This window comes from Callithrix jacchus, chromosome 4 (assembly GCF_049354715.1).
Source record: "Callithrix jacchus isolate 240 chromosome 4, calJac240_pri, whole genome shotgun sequence".
Lineage (NCBI taxonomy): Eukaryota > Metazoa > Chordata > Mammalia > Primates > Cebidae > Callithrix > Callithrix jacchus.
This window is the reverse complement of record NC_133505.1, coordinates 156,503,892-156,528,932: the sequence shown is the minus strand read 5'-3', so window position 1 is coordinate 156,528,932 and position 25,041 is coordinate 156,503,892. Positions and strand designations below refer to the sequence as shown.

The 25,041-nt window shown below is 42.4% G+C and overlaps 1 protein-coding gene across 3 annotated transcripts; it reads left to right on the top strand.

The window, feature by feature from the left end:
* The first annotated feature begins 1,698 nt into the window (after nt 1-1,698).
* Nucleotides 1,699-23,428, top strand: NUP43 (nucleoporin 43). Of its 3 annotated transcripts, none has more exons than XM_035296947.3 (9): nt 1,699-1,878; nt 2,192-2,314; nt 3,410-3,487; nt 4,535-4,715; nt 7,970-8,105; nt 10,098-10,249; nt 10,432-10,532; nt 15,928-16,050; nt 21,200-23,428. In XM_035296947.3, the coding sequence occupies exons 1-9, from the start codon at nt 1,759-1,761 to the stop codon at nt 21,344-21,346; spliced, it is 1,161 nt and encodes a 386-aa protein (XP_035152838.1). In that variant the 5' UTR covers nt 1,699-1,758; the 3' UTR covers nt 21,347-23,428. The 3 variants fall into 3 exon arrangements, with proteins under 3 accessions (XP_035152838.1, XP_054110489.1, XP_035152839.1); XM_054254514.2 differs by having other exon boundaries at nt 10,428-10,532; XM_035296948.3 differs by lacking the exon at nt 10,432-10,532.
* Nucleotides 23,429-25,041: the final 1,613 nt, after the last annotated feature.

Genomic DNA, 25,041 nt, shown 5'->3' with positions numbered 1-25,041 from the left:
ACACACTTATGAATATCTTTAGTGTAAAGGAGGTTCATCTTTTTAGATGAATAACTTATACCTCTTGTATTCAATAGCATTCACATTCTGATGGGGGAAGAATATGCATCTCAAGAAAACTAACCGCAGGGCACAGTGGCTCACACCTGTAATCCCAGCACTTTGGGAGGCCAGGGCGAGGGGATCACGAGGTCAGGAGTGTGAGACCAGCCTAGCCAATATGGTGCAATCACATCTCTACTAAAAATAGAAAAATTAGCCGGGCGTGGTAGTGCGCGCCTGTAATGCCAGCTACCTGGGAGGCTAAGGTAGGAGAATCACTTGAACCCGGGAGGCCGTGGTTGCCGGAGGCCGTGGTTGCGGTGAGCCGCGATGGCGCCACCTAACTCCAGCGTGGGGAACAGGGAGACTCCATGTCAAAGGAGAGAGAGAGACAGGAATAAGGGAAGGAAGGAAGGGAGGGAGGGAGGGAGGGAGGGAGGGAGGAAGGAAGGAGGAAAATATCCAAAATATATGCCATTAATACTCTACATATCCAGTGCTAGCTCATGTCTGTAATCCCAGCAATTTGGGAGGCCAAGGCGGGCGGATCACCTGACATCAGGAGTTCGAGACCAGCCTGGCCAATATGGCGAAATCCCAATTCTACAGAAAAATGCGTTAATTAGCCGGGCATGGTGGCGTCGGCGTGTAGTCCCAGCTACCCCGGATGCTGAGGTGGGAGAATCACTTGAACCTGGGAGGCGGAGGTTGCAGTGAGCTGAGATTGCGCCACTGCACTCCAGCCTGGGCCACAGAGTGAGACGTTGATTTAGATCAACATTGGCTGGGGTCATCAGGGGAAATGGTACAGGAAATAGCAGATCCTTGAAGGATAGGCAGGATTCTGAGGAATAAAGAGGAAGAGAAAAATACTACAGGTGCAACCAAAAGCACAGAAGGAACCTAGAAAACTGATCCTGGGCCGTTTTCAATCGATATCACCAACCTCATTCTTAATCATGCACATAATTGACTTGACCAAAGCTAGGCAATTGGCAACAAAACTAAAACTGGAGGCCAGGTGTGGTGGCTCACGCCTGTATTCCAAGCACTTTGGAGGCCAAGGTGGGCTGATCACCTGAGGTCGGGAGTTCAAGACCAGCCTCACCAACATGGTGAACCCTCATTGAAAAGGTTTCACTCTTAAAAAAAAACTAAACTAAACTAAAACTGGAGTCTTCAGAATTCCAACTCCAGGCTTTGACTGTGTGTATTAACTTTGAAGCGAAGTATTTGTTTGAGAGACAATAGGGAGAGGTTTAGGATAGTAGGTTGGCACTTTATTCGAGGTACTCACATTAGTAAGGACTTTTGAATCGTTTTCTTTGCGCAGTGATCTGCAACTGCTTAGGTATGGTTTCAAGGTGGTTTCCATTGCATTGATTTTTTTCTATTTTTGTTCTTAAATTTTACACTGAACAATTACTGAACACAAGAAAATACTGATATTGCAGATTAGGAGCAAGTCCTACTGCTCAAAGGCCAAAGCGCTCTTGCCTTTGTTCAGAGCCGCTTTGTGAGATGGGCCTCTCTGGCTAAGTTCTCCCAGTATGCAGTACTGACTAGTCCCACACTGGCCACCGACAAGAATTGACTCTCTGCAGCCACCGTCTCGTTCCTATAGTCCCATCCAATCAGAGCTCCGCGGGAAGAGGCGGGGCTGAGAGGCGCGCATTGTGCTTGCTTCTTGCAGTAGTTGCTGCGATTGCTTTCCGCATGGAGGAAATTTATGCGAAGTTTGTGTCTCAGAAAATCAGCAAAACCCGCTGGCGACCGCTGCCTCCGGGAAGTTTGCAGACCGCGGAAACGTTCGCTACGGGATCTTGGGACAATGAGGTATCCCTGCTAAGGAACCCCTACCACCTCCTCCCTTTCTCTGGTTGAGCTGCACCCCTGTCCGCCCGCGCGCCAACTCCCACCTTCCGGTTCTTCTCCCACTTCTAGGTCCCCGGAACCCCTGTCTCAGACGCGGTTACCCCATAGTTCAGAGCCGGTGCCAGTGTGCCTGAGCCTCGTATCTCGTTGCGTTTTAAACTCACCATACCATGTTTCTGAAATGTTTTCGAGCAGGGTTTCCTGACGGCAGGACAAGTTTTATTTTCAGAGTTGACGTTTATGTCATCTCAAGACAAAACTTTTTGTTTTACAGGAAAATTATGTTTCACTGTGGTCTATTGGAGATTTTGAAAACTTGGACTCTGATGGAGGGTTTGAAGGAGACCATCAGTTATTGTGTGATATCAGACACCATGGTGATATAATGGATTTACAGGTAAATCTTTGTAGTATGCAAAAACTAAATTTGAAAATACTGAGTAATATATTTAAACAAGCAGAAGATCGTCTGGTTTACAGAAAACTGAGTGCCCTATAAGTTAAAATTTGCCCCACATCATTTAGCCATTTAGTGGCAGAAAAAGGACTGGGAAAGGGGATACAGATTTAATCATACTTTTTATTAATTGACCATCGGCTATGTGCTAAGTACCGTTTTGGGAGCTTTACAAAAGTTAATTTATTGTTGCATGCCAGTGAATCAAGTATCGTTATCTTTGTTTTACTAATGAGAAAATTGAGACTAGTATATCTTGAGCATGTTCTATGTGACAGATACTGTACAGGGGGTTTTACATCATTTTGTTTTTTGAATTCTCATAACAACTCCCTAAGTAGAGATTAGTACTCCCGTTTTAAAGATTTACCACGATTTAGAGAACTTAACTTGGCCAACGTCTCAAAACCAGTAGTGAGTGGTGGGGATGAAATTAAGTTTTCAAATCCTGATGTGGAGAGTCCCTGCATTTTATTCTCTAGAAAGCTACCTAGCCCTAGGAAAGATATTTTCTTTTTTAAAATTTTTATTCTTTTTTTGAAACTGAGTCTCACCTGTCAACCAGGCTGGAATGCAGTGGCTTGATCTTGGCTCACTGCAACCTCTGCTTTCCCACAAGCCCAACTCATTTTTGTATTATTGTAGAGACGGGGTCTCACCATGTTGCCCAAGCTGGTCTTGAACTCCTGAGCTCAAGCAAGCCGTCCGCCTAGGCCTCCCAAAATGTTGGGATTACAGGTGTGAGCCCAAATCAAATCAATTGTAAGTGAATGTGTTTAGGAAAAAAATATTGTTTATCCATGAAAATACTCTTATTTTTGATCACTACTAAAAAATAAAAATAAAAAAATACTCTTATTTGTATGGCAGTTTGGACTTTCAGCTCCATTAACACATTTTATTTATTTGCTTAGCACTCATAGACTTCACTTTTCAAAATTGTTAGAAGTTACTACTAATCAAGTTAAATAAAGAAATGGACTTCCTCCCTACTAATATTTCTGAATCTTCAACAAGCAGAAATTTTCTCTTTAGTTTTTTGACCAGGAAAGAATTGTCACTGCTTCATCAACGGGATGTGTAACAGTTTTCCTTCACCATCCAAATAACCAGGTAAAGAACTTTAGTTCGAAAAGTGAATTTTTTATGATAGAATATTGTTTTCTAGGGAAAGAAAAAGAAAAAAATAATAATAACAAAATAGAAAAGTGAATTTTTTTTTGAGACAGAGTTTTGCTCTTGTTGCCCAGACTGGAGTGCAATGGCATGATCTCGGCTTACCGCAATCTCCACCTCCTGGGTTCAAGCAATTTTCCTGCTTCAGCCTCCCCAGTAGCTGGGATTACAAGGATGCGCCACCGTGCCCAGCTAATTTTGTATTTTTAGTAGAGATGGGGTTTCTCCATGTTGGTTAGGCTGGTCTTGAACTCCCTACCTCAGGTGATCCACCTGTCCTGGGCTCCCAAGGTACTGGGACTACAGATGTGAGCCACCATGCCCAACCAAAGGTAGCCTTTCTAATAGACATGCCTAGTAAATATCAAGACCCAGTTCATGTTAAGTGTTTTTTTGAGTCATTTACAAAAACCGATAAGAGCCTTATGTTTTATTTTATTTATTTATTTATTTTTGAGACAGAGTCTCTCTCTGTCACCTAGGCTAGAGTGCAGTCGCGTGATGTCTGCTCACTGCAACCTGCGCCTCCTGGTTCAAGTTATTCTCCCACCTTAGCCTCCCAAGTACCTGGGATTACAGCCAGGTGCTACCACACCTGGCTAATTTTTGTATTTTTAGTAGAGATGGGATTTTGCCACATTAGCCAGGCTGTTCTCAAAGTCCTGACCTCAGGTGATCCACCTGCCTCCCAAAGTGGTGGGATTATAGACATAAGCCACAGTGGTGGGCCAGAGAATTATATTTTAGATATAGTTTCATTCCTTGGCCTCCCAAAGTGCTGGGTTTACAGGCATGAGCCACTGTGCCCACCCTCAGTATACAGAACTTTGATAGAAGTAGTTTTTAGATTTCATTACTCTAAAGGAAAAAAGAGAGATTTATTCTTCTAGAAGGGTGTGAATCAGAATTTAAAGATAGTCTTGTTGGCAAAAAGTGCTAGTTCCTTAAACTTTCTTTAATAGTATCCTCATTTCTGATGCCTAGACTCTGTCAGTCAACCAGCAATGGACTACAGCTCACTACCACACAGGCCCCAGCAGTCCTTCCTATAGCAGTGCACCATGTACAGGTATTGTGTGTAACAACCCAGAAATTGTTACAGTTGGAGAGGATGGTCGAATAAATCTCTTCAGAGCTGATCACAAGGAAGCTGTAAGAACCATAGGTAAGAAAAATCCCAGCCTGGCCAACATGGTGAAACCATCTCTACTAAAAATATGAAAGTTAGCTGGGTGTGGTAGTATGTACATGCCTGTAATCCCAGGTACTCAGAAGGCCAAGGCAGGAGAATTGTTTGAACCCGAGAGGCTGAGGTTGCAGTGAGCTGAGATGGCACTGCCATATTCCTACCTGGGCAACAGAAGGAGACTCCATCTCAAAAAAAGAAAAATCATTTTATTTCTTTCATCTCTCACAGAGTAATTGAGTACTTACGATATACTAAGTAAACACAGCCAGGTAGGGGTGGATCACGAGGTCAAGAGATCCAGACCATCCTGGCCACATGGTGAAAGCCTGTCTCTACCAACAATACAAACTTAGCTGGGCATGGTGGTGCGCACCTGTAGTCTCAGCTACTGGGGAGGCTGAGGCAGGAGAATTGCTTGAACCCAGGAGGCGGAGGTTGCAGTGGACTGAGATCACACCACTGCACTCCAGTCTGGCAACAGAGCAAGACTCTGTTTCAGAAGTAAACACAATGTTAAATGGTTGAGGGATATAAAAATACATGGACAGGCACAGTGGCTCATGCCTATAATCCCAGCACTTCAGGAGGTCAAGGCAAGCAGATCATTTGAGGCCACGAGTTTGAGACTAGCCTGGCCAACATGGCGAAATCCTGTCTACTAAAAATATAAAAATTAACTGGCAATGGTGGCACACGCGTATAGTCCCAACTGCTTGGAAGGCTGAGGCATGAGAATTGCTTGAACCTAGGAGGCTGAGGCTTTAGTGAGCCAGTATCATACTATTGCACTCCTGCCTGCCTGGGTGACAGCAAGACTCTGTCTCAAAAATATATATATAAATGTGTGCGCGCGCGCGCACACACACACACACACACACACACACACACACACGACAGGATGCTTTTGTCAAGACAGTATATTGATGAGGCCAGTACAAATGACTGACTAGAGAAGACAGAAACCTTTTTTTTCCTTTGGCCAGAGGGGATTATCAGATAAAGCATCTGGGAGTAGGTAGTAATAGTTTTTTCTAGGTTCTAGACCATAAGTAATACTAAAAGATGGCATGCTAGACAAAGGGAATAGGCCAGAGACAGGATAAAGACCTTCAGAGAATGACAAAAAGTATAGTTTGACCCAACTTTAGATATTTATGCAGGAGAGATGAAAGATGAAGCAAGAGAAGGGTAAACAGGCCAGATTGCAAGGAGTCTATAATGCAAAATCACAGAGATTACATCTTGTAGGTGGAAAACTCAGTGTATTGGTTCTCAACTATGCTTCAATAAGACTTGCCTGAGGAAGTTTTTTTGAACTGTCCACCACTCTAGACCTCTTGAATCAGAATCGCTAGGAATTGAGCCCATACGTCCATCTTTTTGTTTTGTTTTATTTATTTATTTACTTTTTAGATGGAGTCTCACTCTGTCATCAGGCTGGAGTGCAGTGGCATGATGGCTCACTGCCACCTCCGTCTCACAGGTTCAAGCAGTTCTCCTGCCTGAGCCTCCTGAGTAGCTGGGATTACAGTCACCCACCATCACTCCCAGCTAATTTTTGTATTTTTGGTAGAGATGGTCTTTCACCATGTTGGCCAGGATGGTTTCGATCTCTTGACCATGTAATCTGCCCACTGTGGCCTCCCAAAGTGCTGGGATTACAGGTGTGAGCCACCGTGCTCGGCTTTCTGTGTTGTTTATTATGGTTTTCAGTTCTGAGTTAAGTTGCATTGCTTTTTTTTTTTTTTTTTTTTTGTGACAGGGTCTTGCTTTGTCACCCAGGCTGGAGTGCAGTGGCATGATCCAAGCTCACTGCAATTTCTGCCTCCCAGGTTCAAGCAATCCTTCTGCCTCAGCCTCCCAAGGATCTGGGACCACAGATGCATACCACCATGCCTGGCTAATTTTTGTAGAAATGAGGTTTTACCATGCTGTCCAGGCTGGTCTCCAACTCCTGGGTTCAAGTGAATTGCCCGCCTCGGCCTCCCAAAATGTTAGGATTACAGGTGTGAGCCACTGCACTGGGCAACATCACTTATTTGTTAATTAATGACCGTTGTCTGGTGGCAGTGTAGAGGAGTGGCACAAACTAAAGTCTATAAAGTATATGTTAAATTATGAGGCATAAGTTCTAAACACCAGGAAATCAACAGAAGGACCATTATAACAATCAGGAATGACTTCATAGAGAGGGCGAGAGTTGATGAGGATGAAAATAAGTAGATTTGGGATGAGTCTGCAGAATAATACAAGATTGGCATGAGCTCTGTAGAAAGCACAGGGGTTTGGCCCAATAGAAGGGAAGTTCTAGATCAGGAACTAGTGGGAAATAAGATTGGGTTTAGGGGAGCTTGAACAACTCTCTCAGAAATGCAGGGTAACAATCTTTTTCTTTTTCTTTGAGACGAAGTTTCGCTCTTGTTACCCCAGGCTGGAGTGCAATGGCGCGATCTCGGCTCATCGCAACCTCTGCCTCCTAGGTTCAGGCAATTCTTTCTCAGCCTCCTGAGTAGCTGGGATTATAGGCACGTGCCACCATGCCCAGCTAATTTTTTTTGTATTTTTAGTACAGACAGGGTTTCACCATGTTGACCAGGATGATCTCGATCTCTTGACCCCGTGATCCACCCGCCTTGGCCTCCCAAAGTGCTGGGAACAATCTTAAGAGTTAAAAAAGAATGTATGAAAACTCAGCCTTCCATTTCTAACACAGTTCAAGGCTGGGCCCAGTGCCTCACACCTGTAAATCCAGCACTTCGGGAGACCGAGGTGGGTGGATCACCTGAGCTTAGGAGTTCGAGACCAGCCTGGCCAATGTGGTGAAACCCTGTCTCTACTAAAAATACAAAAATTAGCCGGGCGTTGTGGTGTGTGCCTGTAATCCCAGCTACTAGGGAAGCTGAGGCAAGCAAATCACTTGAACCTGGGAGATAGAGGTTGCAGTGAGCCGAGACCATACCAGTGCCCTCTAGCCTGGGTGACATGGCAATATCCATCTTAAAAAAAATAAAAAGAAAAAGAAAACAGTTCAGATGTCCTGTAATATTTTTCCATCCAAAGAGAATTCATTTAAACATGTACATTACTGTGTACTTTTCTATAGAAATTTAAATTATTAGTTACTGGAAATTGTATTTGTAATATAGCAATCCATGAAAGGAGTGTGATTTAAGATTTTCTTGGAAAAAAGGAACTCATTAACACATATTACCATTTTTAAAAATTTTTAGACAATGCAGATAGTAGTACACTCCATGCTGTAACCTTTCTTCGAACTCCTGAGATTCTTACTGTGAATTCAATTGGACAGTTGAAAATATGGGATTTCAGACAACAAGGAAATGAGCCTTCTCAGATATTGTCACTGTAAGTATTGATTTGTAATTTCAGTAATGTAATCCAAAATTAATGTGTTTGGTTGTTTATAGCAATTATCTTTAAGCTATGTTAATTACATTTTAAGAGGGTGATCCCTGATTAAATTTGGTAGAGAAAGCATAACTTGAATAACTTGATGGGGTTGACACTACTTTCATTTAGCAATTATTTGTTATAGTGATTCAGAACCTTTACTCTTTGAAGTTTGTATTATTTCGTGGAGAACTTATTTCTGCTCTTTCAATGATTATTTAATGGATAAAATATATTCCAGATATAATGATTAGGGGAAAAATATAATTCCAGATATTTTTTATGAGCAGAAATCCCCCCTTTTAGGTATACAACCTTTTCTCATACGAAAATAGAATGTGTCACACTGAAAAAATAGTTATAAAAACTAAGCATTTAATAAGATGATAAATAGGCTGGGTGCAGTGGCTCACGCCTATAATCCCAGCACTTTGGGAGGCCGAGGCGGGTGGATCACGAGGTCAAGAGATCGAGACCATCCTGGTCAACAAGGTGAAACCCCATCTCTACTAAAAATACAAAAATTAGCTGGGCATGGTGGTGCGCACCTGTAGTCCCAGCTACTCGGGAGGCTGAGGCAGGAGAATTGCTTGAACCCAGAAGGCGGAGGTTGCGGTGAGCCAAGATCGTGCCATTGCACTCCAGTCTGGGTAACCACAGCGAAACTCCATATAAAAAAAAAAAATAAGATGATAAATAATATTTAGTACAGTTGATGTATGATTTTTTAAGAAATCTAAGAAGTGGAAATATGATTTATACATCTTATCATCAGATTATCCTTCATTCTGTGTCTCCATATTGAAGTGAGAATGAATAATTGTGGCCTTGAATTATTTCAAAATTGTACTATTTGGAAATATATCTAATTTAGTTCATTTTTTGGCATCATTAAGATTTAGCCAGGCCCGGCATGGTGGTTCACACCTGTAATCCCAGCACTTTTTGAGGCCAAGGCCGGCGGATCACTTGAGGTCAGGAGTTCGAGACCAGCCTGGCCAACATGGTAAAACCCCGTCTCTTCTAAAAATACAAAAATTAGCCAGGCATGGTGGCATGTGCCTGTAATCTCACCTACTTGGGAGGCTGAGGCAGGAGAATCACTTGAACCAGGGAGGCAGAGTTTGCAGTGAGCCAAGATCGAACTATTGCACTCCAGCCTGGGCAAAAAGAATGAAACTCTGTCTCAAATTTTAAAAAAAGATTCAACCAGTAGCTCCAGCCACTAAGTTGTTGTTTAGTTACCATATGAAACATGTTTCTTGGCTGAGCATGGTGACTCACGCCTGTAATCCCAACACTTTGGGAGGATCACCTGCAGTGAGAAGTTTGAGATCAGCTGGGGCAACATAGCAAGACCCTCGTCTCTACAAAAACCCACCATGCCTGGCTAGTTTTTATATTTTTAGTAGAGATAGGGTTTCGCCATGTTGGCCAGATTGGTTTTGAACTCCTGACCTCAAGTGATCCACCTGCCTTGGCCTCAAAAAGTGCTGGGATTTCAGGCATGAGCCACTAAACCTACCTGGTCAAGACCCTTTCTCTTAAAAAAGAAAAATCCAGGCTGGGCACAGTGTCCATGTTGGTCATCCCAGCACTTTGGGAGGCCAAGGTGGCTAGGTTGCTTGAGGCTGGGAGTTCAAGATCAACCTGGGCAACATGGAGAAACCCCATCTCTGCAAAACTACAAAAAGTTAATCAGGCGTGATGGTGCACACATGTAATCCCAGCTACTCAGGAGGAGGCCGACGTGGGAGGATCACCTGAGCCCAGGGAGTTTGATCCTGCAATGAGCCACGATCACAGTGCCTCAATCCAGCTTGGGTAGCAGAGTGAGACCCTGTCTCGAAAATGACAACAACAACAAAAAAAACCATGTTTCTTGTGTTACACAAAGATAAATTATACTTTATCTGATTTTGATGTCAATGTTATCTCCCACAAAAGAACTGGTGACCGAGTGCCACTCCACTGCGTTGATAGACATCCCAACCAACAGCATGTTGTAGCTACTGGTGGCCAAGATGGAATGTTGAGTATTTGGGATGTTAGACAAGGTACTATGCCTGTATCTCTGCTGAAGGCTCATGAAGCTGAAAGTAAGTATTGTGGAGATACAGAAAGTTTTTATTGGGTGAGTTATATGACATATAATAAGCACCTTTTCATAATGACACACGTGGATCATTTTACATGATAGCTTTTAATTTAAATAATTATCTAATCTCTTTTTACTTGACATTTAAGTTGTTTAACATGTTTCTTTTTTTTTTTGAGACAGAGTTTCACTCTTGTCCATGCTGGAGTGTAATGGCACCATCTCTGCTCACCACAGCCTCAGCTTCCCAGGTTCAAGCAGTTCTCCTGCCTCAGCCTCCCCAAGTAGGTGGGATTTCAGGCATGTGCCATCATACCCGGCTAATTTTGAATTTTTAATAGAGATGGGTTTTCTCCATATTGGTCAGGCTGGTCTCAAACCCCTGACCTCAGATGATCTGCTCGCCTCAACCTCCCAAAGTGCTGGGATTACAGGCATTAGCCATGTGCCTGGCTTTTTTTTTTTTTTTTTAAGGGACGGTCTGAATCTGTTGCCCAGGCTGGAGTGCAGTAGTGCAGTCACTGCTCACTACACCCTTGACCTACAGGGCTCAGGTGATCCCCCCATATCAGCCTCCCAAGTAGATAGGACTATAGGTATGTGCCACCATGCCTAACTGATTTTTTTTGTTGTTTTTTTGTGGATATGGGGTTTTGCTTTATTGCCCAGTCTGGTTTCAAACAAATGATCCTCAGGAAGTGCTGAGATTACAGGTGTAAGCTATGAGCCACTAAACCAGCCACAGGCTTCAGTCTTATATCCAAAACTGTACTGAGAATCCTTAGATATTTATGTACCCTTGTTTTTTGGAAGACAGGGTCTCCCTTTGTCACCCAGGCCGGAGTATAGTAGTGGTGTGATCATAGCTCATTGCAGCCTTAAACTCCTTGACTTATACGATCCTTCCAATGTACTAGGACTACAGGTATGAGCCATTATGCCCAGCCTTATGTACTTCTTGTCTTTTTTTTTGAGACAGAGTCTTGGTCTGTCACACAGGCTAGAGTGCAGTGGTGCAATCTCAGCTCACTGCAACCTCCACCTCCTGGTTCAAGCAATTCTCCTGTCTCAGCCTCCCAAGCAGCTGGGGCTACAGGTGTATGCCACCGTAGGCCTAGCTAATTTTTTGTATTTTTGGTAGAGACGGGGTTTCTACCATATTGGTCAGGCTGGTCTCGAACTCCTGACCTTGTGATCCACCTGCTTCAGCCTCCCAAAGTTCTGGGATCACAGGCGTGAGCCACTGCACCCGGCCTACTTATTTTCTTAGGATCATTTTTTAGAAGTAGAGTTGATAGGTCAAACATTTTGCATAATCCATTGACAAGAGGATTCTACACGAAAATAATACCAGTTTAAGCCAGGCACATTGACACATACCTGTAGTTCTAGCTACTCAGGAGCCTGAGGCGGGAAGATTGCTTGAGCCCAAGAGTTTGAGGTCAGCTTAGGCAACAACCTCTTTGAAAAGCTAATAATACTAATTTAAGCCAGGTGGTGTGGCATGCACCAGCTTCTCAGGAGGCCAAGGCAGAATTGCCTGAGTCCAGGAATTCAAGGCTGTAGTATGTTATGATTGTACTTATGCACCCCAGCCTGGACAATAGTGAGACCCTGCCCCCCTAAAAAAAAAAAAAGGTAACAAAAATCATGCCATTTTATATTGCCATAGTTAAGTGTGCAAGAATGCCCTTTTCACATGCAAATGCAGGCTATTTGTCATATTTGCTAATGAATGCTGTGCTCCTCAATTTATTGTTGCAGCTTTTTTATAAATATGAATGATAGATTTATTTATTTATTTATTTATTTTTTTGAGACGGAGTTTCACTCTTGTTACCCAGGCTGGAGTGCAATGGCGTGATCTCGGCTCACCGCAACCTCCGCGTCCTGGGTTCAGGCAATTCTCCTGCCTCAGCCTACTGAGTAGCTGGCATTACAGGCACGCGCCACCATGCCCAGCGAATTTTTTGTATTTTTAGTAGAGACGGGGTTTCACCATGTTGACCAGGTTGGTCTCGATCTGTCGACCTCGTGATCCACCCGCCTCGGCCTCCCAAAGTGCTGGGATTACAGGCTTGAGCCACCACGCCCAGCCGTGATAGATTTATTTTTTTTCGCCCTTTTTTTTCCGCCTTTTGATTCTAGTGGAGATGATTTGACTGGACAGAAAATTTTCATTTTATCAACTCTGTCTTTGATATCATGCCAGAATGGATTATACTTTTTTTTCTTTTTTTTCCGAGATAGAGTCTTGCTCTGTTGCCCAGGCTGGAGTATAGTGATGTGATCTCAGCTAACTGCAACCTCCACTTCCCAGGTTCAAGCCAGTCTCCTGCCTCAGCCTCCCTAGTAGCTGGGACTACAGGCATGTGCCCCCTAGCTGATTTTTATATTTTTAGTAGAAATGGGGTTTCACCACATTGGCCAGGCTGGTCTCCAACTTCTGACTTAAGGTGATCTGCCTGCCTTGGCATCCCAAAGTGCTGAGATTACAAGCATGAGCTACCACACCTAGACCTATACTTCTTTTTTTTAAATGGGGTCTCTGTCACCCAGGTTGAAGTATAGTGGATCACAGCCCACTGCAGCCTCAGCCTCGCCTCCCTGGCTCAATAAATCCTTTCACCTCAGCCTCCCGAGATAGCTGAGGCTGCAGGCATGCACCACCACACCCGACTAATTTTTTATTTTTTGTAGAGACTGTCTCGCTATGTTGCCCAGGCTGGAGTGCAGTGACACGGTACCTCATTTCAGCCTCAACTTTCCTGGGGTCAAATGATCCTGCCTTGTCCTTCTAAGTAGCTGGGACTACAGGTGTGTGCCACTACATCTGGCTAATTTTTTTTATTATTATAATTCTATAGAAATTATGGTTCAGAAAAAGAGTCCAGGCTCAGTGGCTCACGCCTTTAATCCCAGCACTTTGGGAGGCCAAGATGGGCAGATCACGAGGTCAAGAGATCAGGACCATCCTGGCCAACATGGAGAAACCTCATCTCTACTAAAAATACGAAAATTAGCCAGGTGTGGTGGCTCATTCCTGTAATCCGAGCACTTTGGAGGCCAAGGCAGGTGGATCACCTGAGTTCGGGAGTTCAAGACCAACCTGACCAACATGGTGAAACCCCGTTTTAAAAAAAAATTAGTGTGGTAGTGCACACCTGTAGTGCCAGTCAGGAGGCTGAGGCAGGAGAATTGCTTGAACCTGGGAGGCAGAGGTTGCAGTGAGCCGAAATCACGCCACTGCACTCCAGCCTGGTGACAGAGAAGACTGTCTCAAAAAAAAAAAAAGAAAAGAAATTACAATTCCATAAAAGATTTTGAGGAAACAAGGAAGGCTGATATCTTTCAGAATGGAGTGTGATTTTGGAATACATAACAGTTTCTTTGGGACTGGGCACGGTAGTTCATGCTTGTAATTCTAGCACTTTGGGAGTTCAAGGCAGGCAGATCACTTGAGCCCAGGAATTTGAGACCAGCCTGGGCAACATGGAGAAACTCTGTCTCCGTTAAAAATACAAAATTTAGGCCAGCCATGGTGGCTCACACCTATAATCCCAGCACTTTAGGAAGCCAAGGTGAGTGGATCATGAGGTCAGGAGTTCAAGACCAGCCTGGTCAACATAGTGAAACCCCATCTCTACTAAAAATACAAAAATTAGCTGGGCATGGTGGCACATGCCTGTTGTCTCAACTACTTGGGAGGCTGAGACAGGAGAATTGCTTGAACCTAGGAGGTAGAGGTTGTAATGTGCCAAGATTGTGCCACTGCACGCCAGCCTGGGCAACAGAGCAAGACTCCATCTCAATAAATAAATAAATAATACAAAAATTAGCCAGGCTCAGTGACTCACATCTGTAATCCCAGCACTTTGGGAGGCCAAGACAGGCAGACCATGAGGTCAGGAGATCGAGACCATCCTGGCCAACATGGTGGAACCCCATCTCTACTAAAAATACAAAAATTAGCTGGGTGTGATGGCGCACATCTGTAGTCACAGCTGTTTGGGAGGCTGAGGCAGGGGAATCACTTGAACCTGGGAGGTGTAGGTTGCCAGTGAGCCAAAATTATGCCACTGCACTCCAGCCTGGCGACAGAACGAGACTCCATCTCAAGAATAAAAAACAAAACAAAAATTAGCTGGGTATGATGACGCATGCCTGCAGTCCTAGCTACTTGGGAGGCTGAGCTAGGCAGATTGTTTAAGCCTGAGAGGTCAAGGCTGCAGTGAGCTGTGACCATGCCACCCTGCACTCCAGCCTGGGAGCCAGAGCAAGACTGTTTCAAAATAAGAGAGAAATTCTTTGCATTGAATTACGTAGAAGTTTGTCACTGACCTGTGTTCCTAAAGTATGAAGCATAAATATGTGGGCTAAGAAATAGTTTCTCTTGATAAATAATCAACAAATAAAAAATAAAAATTCCTCCATCTGAAACTGGATTCAAATTTTTGGAACATTTCCAAATTTTTGTTTGTAAGAAGTCAGTTGCTATTTCTATGATAGAGACCAGAAGTATTCAGAATCTTGGCATTAACCAATATTGGATATTGCCTCTTAGAAATCATTTTTATATTTCTATTAGGGTCTTTCTCAGTCTTTCCAGTGATACAATCTTCATATATTAATGACAGGAGTTGAAAAATATGAACTTACCAATTAAAAAAAAACTTTTCCAGCCTGACTCAGTGGCTCACGCCTATAATCCCAGCACTTTGGGAGGCCAAGGCAGGTGAATCATTTGAGGCCAGGGGTTTGAGACCAGCGTGGCCAACATAGGTAAATCCTGTCTCTACTAAAAATTCAAAAATAGCCAGGCATGGTGGCAGGCACCTATAATCCCAACTACTGGGATGCTAAGGCAGGGGAATCACTTCAACCCAGGAGGAGGTTTCAGTTAGCCAAGATCGCGCCACTGTACTCCAACCTGGGCAACTGAGTGAGACTACATCTTAAAAGAAAAAAAAACTTTTCCTTAAAAAATAGTCATTCCTAGCCAGGCACACACCTATAATCCCAGCTCTTAGGGAGGCTGAGGAAGAAGGATTGCTTGAGGCCAGGAGTAGAAGACCAAGGGAGACAACATAGCAAAACCCTGTCTCTATTTTAAAAAAAACACACACACCTTTTTCATAAAAAAATATAATAGGTTAAATGTTTTAGCAATATTTTCATTTACTTCCTTGCCCAGTACACAAATTTATTTGGCTGCTTTTTCCTTTTCTTTTTTTTCTTCCAGACAGAGTCTTACTCTGTTGACCAGGCTGGAGTGCAGTTTTGCAGGCTTGGCTCACTGCAACCTCCAGCTCCTGGGTTCAAGTGATTCTCCTGTCTCAGCCTCCTGAGTAGCTGGGACTACAAGCATGTGCCACCAAGACTGGCTAAGTTTTGTATTTTTAGTAGAGACAGGGTTTCACCGTGTTGCCCAGGCTGGTCCTGACCTCAGGTGATCCACCCGCCTCAGCCTCCCAAAGTGTTCTTTTTCCTTTCTATATGTTATAGCCATTGGAGAGTTATGTCTTTTCTTTAATTCTGAAGCCTTTAATTTTTATGATAGACTTGAGGCTTGAAGGTATGTGATGGAGGATAATGGAAGATGGTGCCTAGAGATGGGGGTTAATGTTGTTTGTTCAGCAAATCTGCACAGAAATGAGCTTCTTGGTTCTTATCTCTTAGTGTGGGAAGTTCACTTTCACCCATCCAACCCAGATCATCTGTTTACCTGCTCTGAAGATGGATCCCTCTGGCATTGGGATGCCTCCACAGATGTACCTGAAAAGTCGTTACTCTTTCATCAAGGTAAAACTTTTTAATGAATATTCCTGTGTTTAATTTTTTTTTTTTTTTTTAAGATGGAGTCTAGCTTTGTTGCCCAGGTTGGAGTGTAGCGGCGCAATCTTGGCTCACTGCAACCTCCACCTCCTGGATTCAAGCAATTCTCATGCTTCAGCCTCCCAAGTAGCTGGAGCTACAGGCAAGGGCCACCATGCCCAGCTATTTTTTTTGTATTTTTAGTAGAGATGGGGTTTCACCGTATTAGCCAGGCTGGTCTCAAACTCTTGACCTCAAATGATCTGCCCCTCTCAGCCTCCCCAAAGTGCTGGGATTACAGGAGTGAGCCACAGTCCCTGGCCTTTTTTTTCTTTTTTGAGAAAAAGTCTTAGTCACCCAGGCTGGAGTGCAGTGGCACAATCTCAGCTCACTGCAACCTCTGCCTCTTGAGTTCAAGCTTTTCTTCTGCCTCGGTTTCCCTAGTAGCTGGGATTAAAGGTGTGTGCCACCATACCTGGCTAATTTTTTTTGTATTTTTAGTAGAGATGGGGTTTTGTTATGTTGGCCAGACTAGTCTCAAACTCCTGGCCTCAAGTGATCTGCCCACCTCAGCCTCCCCAAAGTGCTGAGATTATAGGTGTGAGCCACTGTGCCCAGCCTGTTATGAGTAATTTTGTTAAACTTTTTTTTTTTTTTTTTTTTTTTTTTTGAGGCAGACTGTCTCCCTCTGCTGCCCAAGCTAGAGTGCAGTGGCATAGTATTGGCTCGCTGTAACCTTCACCTTCTGGGTTCATGTGATTCTCCTGCCTAAGCCTCCAAAGTAGCTGGGATTATAGGAACCCACCACTACGCCCAGCAAAATTTTTCTTTTTTTTTTTTTTCCTTCTATTTTTTTGTATTTTTAGTAGAGATGCGGTTTCACCATGTTGACCAGACTGGTCTTAAACTCCTGACCTTGTGATTCGCCCACCTCAGCCTCCCTAAGTGCTGGGATTACAGGTGTGAGACACTGTACCTGGCCTCATCCTTTTATTTTATTTTGTTTTGTTTTGTTTGAGACAAGGTCTTACTCTGACATCCAGGCTGGACTGCAGTGTCATAATCATGGCTTACTACAGCCTCACCCTCCCAAGCTCAAGTGATCCTCCTGCCTCAGTCTCCCAAAGAGCTGAGACCAGAGGTACTTTCCACCACAATCAGCTAATTTTTTTTTTTTTCTTGTAGAGATGAGGTCTCACTATCCTACACAGGCTGGTCTCAAACTCCTGAGCTCAAGCAATCCTACTGCCTGGGCCACCAGAGATGCTGCAATTATAAGCAGGAGCTGCTGTACCCAGCCTTATTATACTTTTAAATACCAAATTAGACATATCGTATTTTTTACTTAATGGCAAAACATTATTATTCTCTTACCTCAGAGTAAATTTGAATATCACAGGGTTTGAAATCTGACTGTTAAGTTACTTACTACTGTATGGCCGATGGCTAGAAATGCTGTAAGCTGGCTCACTTGAGACAGCCAGGGTTCTCCTTTGTGAGTGCCATTAACCTGGACCCTCATGCCATAGCATAGACACAGGCAAATCTTTTATATTGCATTGCCAAGTTTGGGTAAGTGGCAAGAAGCAAATTGATATTTGATGTAACTGAAGATACTGGTTTCCTCTCAGGTTAAAAGGCCTGAGCTCAGCCAGGTGCAGTGGCTCATACCTGTAATTCCAGCACTTTAGGAGGCTGAGGAGGGTGGTTCATGAGGTCAGGAGTTCAAGACCAGCCTGGCCAATATGGTGAAACCTTCTCTCTAGTAAAAATACAAAAAATTAGCTGGGAGTGGTGGCCTGCACCTGTAGTCCCAGCTTCTCGGGAGGCTGAGACAGAAGAATTGCTTGAACCCAGGAGGTGGAGGTTGCAGTAAGCCGAGATCATGCCATTGTACTCCAGCCTGGGTGACAAAGCAAGACTCCATCTGAAGAAAAAAAGATCTGCTTTCCTCATTATAGTCAGTGGTAGGTTATGGTCAGCCAAAACCCATGTACTTCTAATCAAGGATTTGTGTGTGTTTTTGCATTTTCCAAGTTTCCTGTTTTTCAGGGTTTGTCTGTGGTTCCAAAGTTCGTTTGCTTATTCATTCAGAAATATGTACTGAATGCCTACCAAGATGTACAACAGTAAGCAGAACAAAATGTCAACACATAGAACAAATATTCTAGCAGACAGTTAAAAAATAGACAATTAGAGTCCAATCAGAGTATCAGAAACTACCTCAGAGGTAGAAGGAAGTGGTCTCACATGTGTTAGAAGGACTAGGAAAACAAGGGAATAGGAGGGGTGCTGGGAGAACAAATAGGAAGAAAAAAGAGCACCCAGAAATAATAATCGTTAGTACCCCTGCTGCTGCACTGTTGGAAACGCTGTAAATGTTCTTGGTCAGGCACAGTGACTCATGCCTGTAATCCTAGCACTTTGGGAGGCTGAGGTGGGCGAATCTCAAAGCTGAGATTGAGACCATCCTGACCAACATGATGAAAGCCCGTCTCTACTAAAAATACAAAAATTAGCTGGGCATGGTGGTGGGCTCCTGTAGTCCCAGCTACTCGGGAAGCCGAGGCAGGAGAATCGCTTGAACCCGGGAGGCAGAGAGAGGTTGTAGTGAGCTGAGCTCCACTCACTGCACTCCAGCCTGGTGACAGAGCGAGACTTTGTCTCAAAAAAAAAAAAAAAAAAGTTGGTTCTGAATCAGCAGAAAAGGCACTACCTCAACCAGGCTGGAGCTACCACCAATGTTATTGCCAGAAACCTGGAGCAGGAAGGAGCTGCTGCTTCCCTCTGCCTTCCAGTCACCCACCATGAATACCTCCCATTGGCAGGCCCACTGGATGGCAGGTGGTAAAGCAGCCTGGAAAGTGGAGTTTGCCGACTTCTACCCCCTACAGTATATAGCAGAGCACAGAAAAGTGGGGAAGAGAACTGAAAAGAAAAAGGAGGCCAGGCATGGTGGCTCATGCCTGTAATCCCAGCACTTTAAGAGGCCAAGGTGGGTGGATCACCTGAGGCCAGGAGTTCAAGACCATTCTGATCCAACATGGTGAAACCTTGTCTCTACTAAAAATATAAAAATTAGCCAGGCGTGGTGGTGGGCACCTGTAATCTCAGCTACTAGGGAGGCTGAGGCAGGAGAATAGCTTGAACCTGGGAGGCAGCAGTTACAGTGAGCTAAGATTGTGCTACTGCACTACAGCCTGGGCAACAGAGCGAGACTCTGTCTCAAAAAAAAAAAATTAAGGAGAAGGGAAATAACCTGGCAAAATACACTGCTAATTACCATGAAGAAGAATACAGCAGAGTAGGAGGATAAAGAATAGAGACAGAGGTGAGGGGAGCTACTCTAGTGAGAGTCTAAGGAGAGAACATTTGAGAGAAGGAACATTTGAGCAGAGTCTTAGGAGAAGTGAAGGTGTAAGTGACATGAAAGCATTCCAGGCAGAGGAAACAGCAAATGCTGAGGGCCTGAGACAGGCAGAGAACAGCAAGGACACCATGGTTGCAGCTCAGCTAGCAGGGTAGAGTGGTGGGAGATAAGGGATGGTGGCTGAGGAGTCATGAGACTTTGTAGCCCATGATAAGGACATTAGACTGGGAGTGGGGAGGAGAAAAGTAAAAGCAGGGAGATGAGGAAAGGAGTCTTATCACAGTAGCTTGAATAATATGTTAATCTTTACAGTGTCCAAGAGCAATGTAAAATGTAAGAACAGTAAAAGATAGAAAAATTAAGGGGAAAAAATGTTAAAACTTCTCTAGTAAAATTCTGGAGGGGAGAGCATGTGTGGAACATGCATGCATGTCTATGCTAACTTCATCTATGGAGAAATGAACAGTTTCATCTAAGAATTGACTAAGTATATACTTAGTTTTTGATTTCCTTCCTACACTAACCACAGTCTTGAACTTGCAAGTTTACTTTTAAGGAACCTTGGTTAGACTGGAAATAAAACTTTATCCTGTGTCTACTATTGCAAGGCACAGTATATGAGACACTGTGAAAAGGTAAAACAAATATGAAATATGAGACCTGCTCTTAAGACATAGTCATGGACAGAGGCATGGAAAGTTCAATTAGGATATAAGAATTGTTACAAAGTAATGCTGAGGGTTCAAGGAAAGAAAAGAAAAACATGAACTAGAGGTTGTCTTCAAAGTTTTCTTAGAGAAGGAAGTTGAGCCATATTTTAAAGGGTTAGCAAGATTTTAAATGTACTGATCTTTAAGCTTTAAGACATAGGGACTTTGCACAGAGCCTGACACATAGTAGGTACTCAGTCATTTGCTGAGTGAATTAAATTTGTACTTATTTGGTATGACAGCAAGTTGAAAGGAAAGTTATAAGTAATGCCTAAAATGGAAGTATACTGCTTCTGCCTGCGTCACTTTTACTCTTTATTAAGTGCAATGCTGTGTTAGAGATAAAAGCTTATAATCTAGTAGTGTTACTCACTTTTAAGAACATTTATCTAAAAAGCATAAAAAAAGATCCGAGGTAAGGCAATTATATTTTTAGAAACGTAGTAACAAATATATATTTAGAAATATATATTTTTTTTTTTTTGAGATGGGGTTTCTCCATGTTGGCCAGGCTGGTCTCGAACTCCTGACCTCAGGCAATCCACTCGCCTTGGCCTCCCAAAGTGCTGGGATTACAGGTGTGAGCCACCATGCCTGGCCTAGAAATATAAATCTAGAAATATTCAACTAGAAATGTGTCTAGAAATTCTTTCTCATGATCATTTATTACCCAAGAGTTTATATTTCCGTATATTACCTACATTTTTGGTTTCTTTTTTTTTTTCTTTCTTTATTCAACTTGTCTGCTGGCCATTTTGCTACCTTTCTGAGACTTTCCAATAAAAGATTAACAGAAAGACAGAGTCAGTTGAAATTATCTGCTTTGCCTGAAGACTTCATGTTTGGTATCCATATTATCTCATGGAAATTTGAATATTTAATATCACTGAATAAGCCTTTGGTCAAAAATGGTTTTGTATAATAATGGAATTATTAACCTGTTATTCTGAGAATTAAACATATTGAGATTATCACCTGTCTAAATTCAGTAGAAGTTTGCATGTTTACTAATATAAAAACCACCTTAAATTTTTTTTCTTTTCTTGTTTTCTTTCAGGAGGAAGAACCAGTACATTTTTGTCTCATAGCATTAGTAACCAAGCTAATGTTCACCAATCTGTCATTAGTTCCTGGCTCAGCACGGATCCTGCAAAAGACCGAATTGAAATCACAAGCTTACTTCCCAGTAGGACTCTGTCTGTGAACAGTTTGGATGTTTTAGGTCCTTGTCTTGTTTGTGGAACCGATGCAGAAGCAATTTATGTTACTAGACATCTTTTTTCGTAGAAGTACTGTAATTTTAAGATTTCAGGTAGAACACACAATTAGCCTTTTGAAATCCAACATCTGTGCAAACTTTTATTATCAGAAAATATGAGATTTGCAGGGGAAACATCAATAAACTGCCATTAATGTCAATGCCCAGTTTTGGCTTTTGTTAGCCTGACACTCCCACAACAGTTGTAGAATCCGTTGGATGACAGAGGGCAAAAGATTGTGAACATGTGCAAGAAAATCAGTGGGATCCTGGTGCTGATGAATAGGTTGCCTTCAGAGTATTATTGACAGCTCATGGGACTAGTTCTTTGTTTTAGATGTGGCAATTAACACAACATCAGTGGTGGTTATGGGAACCACCAATGGGTTCCTACAATGTTTATCAGTAGTATGTGGAGTATACGCCTCCTAGTGGCAATTGTCAATGTTAACAATTATTCTTTTTATTGCAAGTATTTCCTATGATCCTTCCACACTTTATTTCCTTAATAATTATAGTAAATGTTTTCAGAAAGAATTGAGTAGAGCAAAAATAACAAAGATGTATAGCCATGTTCGAATTTTTTTTTGAGACAGATTTTTTTTTGAGACAGTCTTACTCTGTTGCCAGGCTGGAATGCAGTGGTGCGATCTTGGCTCACTGCAGCCTCCACCTCCCGGGTTCAAGCAATTCTCCTGCCTCAGCCTGCTGAGTAGCTGGAACTACAGGGGTGCGCCACCACACCTAGCTAATTTTTGTGTTTTTTAGTAGACATGGGGTTTCACCATGTCAGCCAGGATGGTCTCCATGTCTCGACCTCATGATCTGCTTGCCTCAACCTCCCAAAGTGCTGGGATTACAGGTGTGAGCCACTGTACCTATCCTGAAATTTTTTAAAGATGAAAATGTTTTGACAAGTTCCTTTTTCAGAATAGGTTTTTGAGCAGAAGTCTTTCAACTCCTTAGACCCAACTTTATTTCTGTTGAAAAGGGAACAAACACAACATTTTTCCTAAGGAATTTAGCTTTTGTTTAGCTTCACGGCATAGTTGAAAATTGCCAAACTGGACATCGTGTGATAAAGTAGAATTTCATATTGATAAGCAAATTGACTTCCAAACTAAAATTCAATGCTTAACAAGTGTGATTAATCAAATGATAATATAATCAGAGTGAAGAATTGTGCCATTTTTTTCTTTTTTTTTTTAACCTTTGTCCCCACCCCCCACCCCCCACCAGAATTTTGCCATTTTAATCCTTTTGTTTTAGCCACCTATAGTCTTATCAGCCATCTTTATTCTTGTCTGCAGAGATAATAATGACCTAATGTAGTGTTTTAAGATACTTTAATGATACTATCTTTCCAAAATTTGTTAGATATTAAATGTGTTATTGACCTGAGACCTTAATGATAAATCAGTACTATTAGACAATTGAAGTGTTTATTTACTTTATAATTCCAATAATCATAATTATGGAATTATGATAAGGTTTTGCTTTTCTGTCCTAATAAATATTTTCTTTTTCTTTTTTTGAGACAGAGTTTCGCTCTTATTGCTGGAGTGATGATCTCAGCTCACTGCGACCTCTGTCTCCCAGGTTCAAACAATTCTCCTGCCTCAGCCTCTCCAGTAGCTGGGATTACAGGTGTGCGCCACCAGACCTGGCTAATTTTTAATTAGTAGTAGAGAAGGGGTTTCACCATGTTGGCCAGGGCTGGTCTGGAACTCCTGACCATAGGTTATCAGCCCACCTCAGCCTCCGAAAGTGCTGGGATTATAGGTGTGAGCCACCACACCCTGCCTATTTTCAATTTTTTTAATGCCACTTTATCTCAGGGGGTTTTGGGTTTCTGATCTGTCTATAGTATTATTGCTGGGACTAATTTTTTAAAGACTTTTTGTTACTAAATAACTTACAGAAAAGAAAGTTTTAAGTACTTAGAATTTCAAACAGACAATACTCTTCATATCCGTTTCTATCCATCAATGTATATAATTTCTTAATAAAATGAAATATACATATATATATTATCTTTGTGGATGCATGTTCCCTAGCAGTAAACACATTTTTTCTATTATCATTTTGAACTGCTAGTTAATATTCTAAGCTGTAGGAGTGTGTACCATAATTTATTTCAATTGGTTGCCTATTATTGATTATTTCATGTTTCCAGCCTTTCACCGTTATGATTCCCACTATAATACCGGTTTGGTTTAATTTGCATTTCTTTTAAAACTTGCTTTTATTCTTAGCTTATATCCTCTTCATTTTTTGAGGTAGTTTGGCATTTTCTTATTTGTAACATCTTTTTATATGTGGTTTTTTTTTGTTTGTTTTTTTGCCTTTGGTTGTATGATACAGGTATTTTTTTAATTTAGTTTTTAGCTTTACTTATGGGGCTTTTTTTTAATCTTTATTCTGTTAATTTTTTTTTTTTTTTTTCCTTGAGATAGAGTCTCACTCCCATCGCCCAGGCTGGAGTGCAGTGGCATGATCATGGTTCGCTGCAGCCTGACCTTCTGGGCTCAGATGATCCTCCCATCTTAACATCCTGAATAGCTGGGACTAGAGGTGTGTACCACCATGCCTAATTTCTGTACTTTTAGTAGAGATGGGGTTTCATAATTGCCCAGGCTACTTAGGGTGCTTTTCATAGAATTTGCATTTCGTGTGTGGTCAAATCAGTTGGTTTCTTAGTTTTTTATTTTTGTTTTTTGAGACAGAGTTTTGCCCTGTCACCCAGGCTGACGTGCAATGGCATGATCTTAGCTCACTGCAACTTCCACCTCCCTGGTTCAAGCAATTCTCCTGCCTCGGCCTCCCAAGTAGCCGGGATTACAGGCATGTGCCACCGTGCTCAACTAATTATATATATATATATATATATATATATATATTTTTTTTTTTTTTTTGAGACGGAGTTTCGCTCTTGTTACCCAGGCTGGAGTGTAATGGCATGATCTCGGCTCACCGCAACCTCTGCCTCCTGGGTTCAAGCAATTCTCCTGCCTCAGCTTCCCGAGTAGCTGGGACTACAGGTACGCACCACCATGCCCTGCTAATTTTTTTGTATTTTTAGTAGAGACAGGGTTTCACCATGTTGACCAGTATGGTCTCGATCTCTTGACCTTGTGATCCACCCGCCTTGGCCTCCCAAAATGCTGGGATTATAGGCGTGAGCCACCGCGCCTGGCCCAATTTTTTATATTTTTAGTATAGATGGGGTTTCACTGTGTTGGCTAGCCTGGTCTCAAACTCCTGACCTTAGGTGATCCACCCACCTTGGCCTCCCAAAATGCTAGGATTCCAGAGGTGAGCCACCACACCTGGCCAAATCATTTGATTTCTTTCTTAATACTTTTTGTCCCCTGGCATCATGTTATCCTGTCCTAGAGTTATGTAAATGTTAATCTGTAATTCATTTTATTTTGTGGTTTTTATATTTTGCATGTAATGATTGCATTTGGAATTTAATGATTTAATGCATCTGAAGTTTTCTTCTTTTCACACAAGTAGATATTATGTGCTTCCTGATGTCATACAAAAGGAGTAAATAACACCACATAGGAAATTTCCTGCCCAAAAGGAACTACTTGTTTTTCATTTTGTAGCATTCCAGGAGTAAGTAAAAACATACA